Source organism: Brachycentrus maculatus, unplaced genomic scaffold (genome assembly GCF_059751285.1).
Source record: "Brachycentrus maculatus isolate JH-2025_06_01 unplaced genomic scaffold, ASM5975128v1 h1tg000311l, whole genome shotgun sequence".
In the NCBI taxonomy this organism is placed as follows: Eukaryota; Metazoa; Arthropoda; class Insecta; order Trichoptera; family Brachycentridae; genus Brachycentrus; species Brachycentrus maculatus.
In genome coordinates this window covers 49,469-58,754 of record NW_028281061.1, presented here as the reverse complement: position 1 = coordinate 58,754, position 9,286 = coordinate 49,469, and the positions used below count along the sequence as shown (strand labels likewise).

The window sequence follows — 9,286 nt, the reverse complement described above, 5'->3', positions numbered from 1 at the left end:
ATATATATATATATATATATATATATATATATATATATATATATATATATATATATATATATATATATATATATATATATATATATATATATATATATATATATATATATATATATATATATATATATATATATATATATATATATATATATATATATATATATATATATATATATATATATATATATATATATATATATATATATATATATATATATATATATATATATATATATATATATATATATATATATATATATATATATATATATATATATATATATATATATATATATATATATATATATATATATATATATATATATATATATATATATATATATATATATATATATATATATATATATATATATATATATATATATATATATATATATATATATATATATATATATATATATATATATATATATATATATATATATATATATATATATATATATATATATATATATATATATATATATATATATATATATATATATATATATATATATATATATATATATATATATATATATATATATATATATATATATATATATATATATATATATATATATATATATATATATATATATATATATATATATATATATATATATATATATATATATTTAAATATATTATTTTTATTTTTATTTTTGTGGGGCGCCAAACCTCACACTTTAGACTGTTGATAGGTGCGGTGTGACTTCTGCAGCGCTTCGCTTCTGGGGGCGTAAGTCCCAGAAGTTCTGAAGTCCTGCGGCGAGAGGTGAGAATATTTACTAGTAAATATTCTATCAAAATCCGATTCCGATGCGTAGGTCGAGGTGTGTACTGGTTCGTAGTCCGTGGTCGTAGCGATGAGTCAAGTCCAGGGGGGAGAATCCAGTAGAGTAGCGAAGGGTAGAGCGAGCGGAGAAATAAAACACCAAGTTCAGTCGTCCAGGATGGAATGATTTATTTTACAAAGGATACATACATTTATACCCATACGGAGCTAATCTGCCGGGCTAGTCCCCCTATTGCCTACGTGCGCGGCCCCCACCACTTTTCTGCTGGGTTCCCGTTGGCCCCAGCGTAAGTAGTGGGAGCCACGCCCCCTTTCCCCGCTCAGTCTGGCGGGTTTCAATATGGGGACAGCTGCTCGGACAGAGTCGCTCCGTTTTATTATCACAATACAAAATATACTAAATATATCCTAAAATGTGGTCCTTTTTCGGACCTTATTTCGTCTGGTCCGTTACACTCCCCCCGATGCCGCGTCGCGAAGTCGTCGAGGCATCTTTTTCTTCTGCAGGACCATCAGCGGGGGGATCACTCCGCAGCAGTGGGATGAGTCGTACAGCGGGGCGCACGTACTCTCCGGTTGCCGTGGTAACTCGCGCCGTCCGGACCTGGCCATCCGCTGCAAGGCGCGTTCCCGTTATTCTTCCCTTGGGCCAGTGGTTGCGCGGTGAGGCTGGGTCGGCGATGACGACCACGTCGCCGACCTGTAGTGGTTCCGCCCGCTCGAGCCACTTCCGCCTCTGCGCCATCGTTGGGAGGAACTCGCCCAGCCAGCGTCTCCAAAATTTATCTGCTAGCTGCTGGGCTATCCTCCACTGCTTCCTTAGACACACCGTCTCGGCGTCCTTCGGGTAGAAGGCTAGGTGTGCTCGTTCGCCTGCAGATCCGATCAGAAAGTGGTTCGGCGTCAGCGGGGTCTCATCTTTTGGGTCCACTGACACATGACTCAGTGGACGGCTATTCACGCTGAACTCCGCTTCCGCGAACGCTGTCTGCAATGTTTCTTCCCTCGGGGCCTGTTCCCGAAGTACGGCCGTTAGTGCCACTTTTACTGAGCGCACTAACCGCTCCCATGCACCACCCATATGTGGTGAGGACGGTGGAATGAATTCCCACCGTATCTGCATGTTGGCCAGTTCTGCATGTAGTCTGGAGTTGGCGTGGAGGTCCGCTATTGCCTCCCGCATCTCTTTATCGGCGCCGTGGAAGTTCGTACCGTTGTCGGAGTGTATCACCCTCGGCTGGCCCCTTCTGGCGGTCATCCTCCTTATGGCCTGGATAGCCGCGTCACTCGTCAGGGACGATGCCAGCTCGAGGTGCACCGCTCTCGTTGTCATGCACGTGAACAACACTCCGTACCTTTTCTCCCGGCGCCGCCCAATTGTTACCCACATCGGACCAAAATAGTCGAGCCCGCAATGTGTGAATGCTCTCATGTGGCTGGCGACTCTCGCCGGCGGTATCTGTCCCATCTGCGGGATGTTGGCCCGCCCTCGGCGCAATTTGCATGTCACGCACTTATGACCAATGCTTCTCAGGACTCTCCTCAGCTTTATGACGTAGAAGTTTTGCCGAACGTCGCTGAGGACTCTCTCTATCCCAGGGTGTCCTGCCCTCTTGTGATAGTCCTCCAAAAGGAGTTTTGTGTAGTAGTGGGTGCCGTCCAGAATTACCGGCACCCTCTGGCCTTCTGTGGCCCCTATGTATTGAAGACGCGTTCCCATTTTGATCACGTCCCGCTCGTCCATGTGGGGAACCAATTTGTAGAGGCGGCTGCGCGCCGGCAGCCGCTCCCCCCGTGCCAGGCTGTCCCTGTCGCCGCCGAACGCGTCCGCTTGCGACTGACGTACCCACCGGAGCTCAGCATTTTCCAGCTCCTCGGCCGTCAGTTCGCCTACTTCGCGGACGTCTCCTTGTCGGCGGCTCTTCCTTATGAAACGTAGCATCCATGCTGTCGCTCGTATCAGCCGGCTCCATGACGAGAATCTCTGAGGTACCGGCAGTGCCTCGTTTCCCGCGACGGACATCATCAAGACGTCCGCCTTTTTCTCTAATATCTTGTCGTCAGGTGTGTGGGTCGGTTCTCTTTCCCGAGGCCAGCAATCCTCTTCCTGGTTTAGGAACGTCGGGCCCCGGAACCACGTTCCTTCGGGCGACAAGTCGATGGGCGGACCGTCCCTCGTGCCGATGTCCGCCGGGTTTAATTGGGTCGGAACCCATCTCCACTCCGTGGCATTCGTTAGCTCGTCGATCTCCCCGAGTCTATTCGCCACGAAAGTGGAGAATCTTCGCGGCTCCGACCTTATCCAACATAGGACTGTCGTGGAATCAGTCCAGTAAAACGTTTTTTGCACGGCGCACTGGGTCTCGCGCCTGATGGTGGCCGCCAATCTGGCCGCCATGAGCGCACCCTGTAGTTCGAGCCGTGGAATGGACACCACCTTCAGTGGTGTCACTTTGCACTTACTACTTATGAAGGTAGTCTTGTGCCCCTCATTGGTGCATTCGGTCATGTATGCCACTGCGCAGCACGCCGTTTCGGATGCGTCGCTGAACAGATGCAATTTTCTACTGTTCCGTCGGTCGACGACCGAGCATCTGGGTATCGCGCAATTCACCCCTTTGACTTGCGCGACCCAATTTTGCCACCTCGCTTTGTGGTCTTCCCGTATCCGCTCATCCCAGTTGGTGTGTGCCCTCCACACATCCTGCAAGAGTATCTTCGAGCGGATAATCAGGCATCCGAGGAAGCCGACAGGATCGAAGATCCGCATCACCGCGCTCAGCAATCCCCTTTTTGTGGGCCAATCCTCTTCATTTTGGCTGAGCGGGTCTTCAAACTGGTACACGAATACGTCCGCGGTCGGCTTCCATGCTATACCTAGCACCCTCCCGGTGTATTCGCCACTGATATCCGTTGTTGTGTGGGCTTCTTTGATGCTTATAGGTGTGGCTGACGCGGCGCGCGCTTCCTTCGGCACTGAACGGAGAACCCCGTGTCCGTTACTCGCCCAATTCATCAGGCGGAAGCCGCCCCTCCGGAGCACCTCGGATACTTCCCGGACCATCTTCTCTGCGGTAGCGGCATCTTCCACCGCGTCCAAGTAGTCGTCCATGTAGAATTTCGACTTGCACGCCGCTACCGCTTCCGGGAACTCCTTCTGGCTCCTGTCAGCCACTGCATTGCGCACGTACTGCGCGCTGCTCGGTGAGCACGCGGCTCCAAACGTCATCGACGTCATCTTGAATGTTCGTGGTGCCTCCTCGGGCCTCTTTCTCCACAAATAGAGTTGCGAGCGTTGATCCTCTTCCCTTATTTTTATTTGGAGGAACATTTCGCATATATCTGCCGCGAGCGCTATTTTTCCCTCTCGGAACCGGAAAATGTTGCCCAATAGCGAAGACAACAGATCCGGTCCCGCCATTAATTTGTCGTTGAGGGACGTGCCTTTGTATTGGCTCGCGGCGTCGAAAACCACCCTAATCTTGGTGGGTTTTTTAGGGTTTACCACCGCAAAGTGCGGCAAGTACCACTGCCTGGGTACTCTAACAGCCGCTTCACTTGCGGGAACCTCCGTAGCGTACCCTTTCTGAAGGTATGCTTCCATCTTTTCATGATAGGCTGCGGCAAGCTCTTTATTTCCTCTTAGCTTCCGTTCTACGCCTTCTAGGCGGCTCAAAGCGTGTTGCCTGTTATCGGGCAACCACACGCCTTCTTCTTTCCACAGCAGTCCCGTCTCCCAATGGCCATCTGGTAGGGGTCTCGATGTGGCTTGCATAATTGCTCGCGCGCGCGTCATTTGCCTATCTTCACGCACGGCGCCAGTTACTCCTAAGGAGTCCACTGCGAAGTTCGATTTCACCAATTCTTCGATCTTCTTGCAGCATCCATCGTGGCGTCCTTCGGCGGTCGGGTTCGGCACCACCGAACCGCAATCTCGGCCGCTCTCGCTGGCGGCCCGACTCGACACCGTATCACTTCGCTCGCGGGGATTTTGCCTTTCACTTGTAACCGCGAGCGCCAATTTTTCGCCTTCCGGTGGACCGGCGACCTTTCCATGGGCTACCCAGCCCAGCAATGTCCTGGATCGCATAATCTCTTCGTCGTCGATGGTGACTTCTCGCGACACGATTATATGCGCATTGTCTTGACCGATTATCATCTTCGGTTTCACGTTTTTTACGATGTTCTCGTTGGAAATCCGCTCGATTTCCGTCCGTATACACGGCGCGTGTGGTAAATTTAAATTCCGTACGGTATTTGCACCGATAGCGTACGAGATTTCGCTATTTCCCTTGATCATCACTTGCACGCGTCGAGTGTCCGCGGGTTCCCTGCTTCCATTTATCCCGCGGATCGAGATCGTACCGCGGCGCCCGCGGGCGCCGACCCGATTGGCTATGTCATCGTCTATTAAGGTAATTGTAGAGCCTTCATCTAATATGGCGTCGATCACTACACGACCCTTAGGCCCACTGATTTCCACTGGCATCACCTTTAATAGCACTAAATCCTTTGTTGCCATTACCCCTACGAACGCGTCGTTCGTAGGATTTCCGCCGGCGTAACTCAAACCACCGGCGGCGCTTGATTCTTGCGAAGCCTCGTGTAGGAGTTTATGGTGAGAGGCTGTACATGAGCCGACACCACACTTCACGTTACTCCTACACTGGGGCACGCGATGTCTACCGTCCAGGCATCGGTAGCACAGCCCCTTCTCTCTCGCAAATTCCCTCCGAGCCGCTGTCTCCATTTGAGCGAACTCGGAGCAAGCGTTTATCTTGTGTCCCCCGCGGCGGCACTTAGCGCACTTCTTTTCCGCGAACGGACGCGATTCCGTTATGAACACCGTTTCCTTTCCACGCGTAGATTTCACCGCCTTCACCGGTTCCAAAGCGCCACACTCCGCGGCATTGTCCGCGAATCCCATCATCCAGTCTGCAAAGTCGGCAATCTTTGGTATCGCTTTTACACTTGCGCGATCGCGGACCCACATGGCGCGGAGCACCGGCCCGAGCTTCGACACAAGCTCACCGAGGGCGCCCGGCATTTCTACGTATCTACTTTTCGCGTTCGCGATCGTCACTTTCACATTTCTGACCGTCAGTGCATAGTCCACTATCTGGTCCATAGATGAATCGTTTGTCAATCGCGGAAACTTTCTCACTTGTTCAAACACTGCGTTTACCAACACTTCGGGCCGACCGAACTGCTTTTCGAGGGCGGCCATTATCTCTGCGACGTTCTTGGATTTCACCATCAATGCTTCGACTGCATCCCGGGCGCGCCCCTTCAGCGCGATCCGTAGGCGAAGCAAATTCTCGGGGTCTGAGAATCCACATAATTCCGTAGAATCCAAGAAGTAGTCGTAGAATGACGGCCAGTCAACTGGGTTGCCGGCAAACTCCGGCAGCGCCTTTCCCGCACTCTGGCGCGCAAACATAGCGCTGATGCGGGGGTCCTCGTCCTTTCTTGTTCGGTCCCTTTCACGGCGCACCGTCGAGTCATCGTGTGTACCCGTGCGCGGTTCTGCACGGCCATGTTGCTCGACCCATCTCTTTGTAGTGCGGCGTGTAGTGTCTTCATTGGCCGCCGCATCCATATCCTCTGCGGCGGAGCGCACGCTCAAGGCGCGCGGTTGTGCATCATCCTGCCGAGATGCACCCGTGATTCCATTCTGCGACGTCTCCGAGGGGGCCCGCGCTCCATACTGCGCGGGATGCGGTTGCCGCGACGTCCCCGGGCCAGCCTGCGCTCCACTTTGCGCGGGCTCCGGCTGTGTCGTCGCTTTCACCGTCAAGAGAGCCATCAGCTGGCTCATCTGCTTCCGATGTTCTTCTCTTTCGCGCCGCATTTCAGCTCGCAGGTTCCGAATGGTGTCTTCGGTTCCTTTGGAGCTTTCGTGAGAGCGCGTCTCTCCATGCAGCGTGTTGTCCGCTTCCGAATCCACATCCGAAGCGGGGGCCTCGGGCTCCGAGGCGGGTCTCATTGGCTGCTCCTCGGCGTTCCTCCCAGAGCGTAGGGAGGCCGGCATCGTAGTAGCGCAGGATCAGGGTGGGCCAGCTTGTAGAAGATCACGATCCGGCTCGAAGGACCAAAAATGTGGGGCGCCAAACCTCACACTTTAGACTGTTGATAGGTGCGGTGTGACTTCTGCAGCGCTTCGCTTCTGGGGGCGTAAGTCCCAGAAGTTCTGAAGTCCTGCGGCGAGAGGTGAGAATATTTACTAGTAAATATTCTATCAAAATCCGATTCCGATGCGTAGGTCGAGGTGTGTACTGGTTCGTAGTCCGTGGTCGTAGCGATGAGTCAAGTCCAGGGGGGAGAATCCAGTAGAGTAGCGAAGGGTAGAGCGAGCGGAGAAATAAAACACCAAGTTCAGTCGTCCAGGATGGAATGATTTATTTTACAAAGGATACATACATTTATACCCATACGGAGCTAATCTGCCGGGCTAGTCCCCCTATTGCCTACGTGCGCGGCCCCCACCACTTTTCTGCTGGGTTCCCGTTGGCCCCAGCGTAAGTAGTGGGAGCCACGCCCCCTTTCCCCGCTCAGTCTGGCGGGTTTCAATATGGGGACAGCTGCTCGGACAGAGTCGCTCCGTTTTATTATCACAATACAAAATATACTAAATATATCCTAAAATGTGGTCCTTTTTCGGACCTTATTTCGTCTGGTCCGTTACAATTTTTAAGAAATCATATTACACACGTGTAACATTTACCAATTCTATCCATGAATAAAACAATTTAAGAACAACGTTCAGAAATTGGTTCATATATATAGATCAAAGAATTTGAGTAGTATGGTTGTCAATAATGGGTAGAATTGGTGAACGTTACACATGTGTAAAGTGATCACTTGAACCAGCCTATGACGGTTGTCAGCCCCGTAATTGCCCAGACTTCCATATTCTTCTTCATCTTTTTCATTATATTTAAAAATAAATAATGGAATGTGGCGAGAGCTTTCAGCGTACACAATGGAGCAAAGTATATGAAGTAAAGCATGGAGTTGGCAAAAGAAGGTTGAAAGTAGACGGAATGCAGTCGAAATATAAGAAAAAGAAGACCAAGAAACACTTTTCCTAAGTAAGTCAAATACTTGAGAGTGGTCAAGTTAGGAGTCGCAATAACTGATGGATATATCCATATGAGGATATTCATGAGTTCAAGATTGCCTGCAAAATACAGATCGGTGTGGCGTTCTATTCTCTCTAATCCTACGGGGATGCGCTGTGATGGCTTGTGAGTTAGTTAGCTATTTCATTAATCTTTAGCCGGCCCTGCCAAGCGAGAGTACATAATATATAAACATATATTTATGTGTACCTAATACGTATACATGCACACATGGATAGAACATATTATATGGACTCCTTTGAATCCAGCGGGAAGTTGGAAGCAGGAATGCCGCAATTGACAGGATGTCTTGTATGCTGTGTTTTACATACACTCGAATATTCACATTATAAACTAAAGTTCCTTATATCGAAATTCTCCGGGTTACATGTACCCATCTACCCAATAAAACGGGAACAAAAATGTAGTTTTTGTTTTAATTATGTTAATATTACAGCATAGATGAAGAAGAATATATGGGTGTTATTAACAGGTCCACCTCCGTATTGTTATATTGCTCACTCCTTTCAAGAACGTCATAAATCAAAATACTAGATTTTTTAGGAGAACGTTTTTAAAGTTTAAAAATATAACACAATGTATTAAAAATAAATATCAACCCACTTATTGAACTTTTTACTGAGCAACAGATCTTTTTAGGTAAAACCTGAAGATTTTTTCTCCAATTGAAAAATATTTAGTAAATTTGAAAAAATTATAAAAAAATACCTTTTCTTCAAAATGCAAAACAACAATTTCTGCTCTGTAGCGGGTAAATATTATGTTAAAAATATGCCTCTTTTACTGGGATATAGTACATTTTCTGGGCATTCCGAAAACATGCACAACTGAAAATTGACGATTTTTGATATATGACGTTGTTGAAAGGAGTGAGTGAAGTGTGATAAGTGATGGATTAAGCCAGCCGTTAAGGTCGTTAAGCCCTGGGATACTCAGACTTCCATCTTCTTTCATATAAAGAGGAACGATACATGTTTCATATCAAGTTGACAACTTTAACATTCGTGCCAGCCTATGACGGTCGTTAAGCCAGCCTATGACGGTCGTCAGCCCCGTAAATGCCCAGACTTCCATATTCTACTTCATCTTTGATGAGATGTCAAAAAATAATTTAAAATTCCTCTTTCTGCCCAAGAGTTAGACTGTGCAATATAGTACGTTGCATATATTAACACCATTTATTCGTACGTCAACTACAGGATGGCACAAAATTAATCACCTCATCAGAAGACGTTATAAAAACTTAAATAGGGTTGTAAGTAAGGAATAAATATTCCTTTATTTTCAAACTTTGCCCCCTTGGCTAACCCTCCCCCTCTCCCAAACTTACCCCTCTCCTTATTTA

General features: G+C 47.8%; 1 protein-coding gene across 1 annotated transcript; it reads right to left on the bottom strand.

Moving 5' to 3' along the window:
- Positions 1-1,232: 1,232 nt before the first annotated feature.
- On the bottom strand, positions 1,233-6,830 carry LOC148304539 (uncharacterized). Its single transcript, XM_088268024.1, has one exon. The coding sequence runs from the start codon at positions 6,828-6,830 to the stop codon at positions 1,233-1,235; it is 5,598 nt and encodes a 1,865-aa protein (XP_088124150.1).
- Between the last annotated feature and the right edge of the window lie 2,456 nt (positions 6,831-9,286).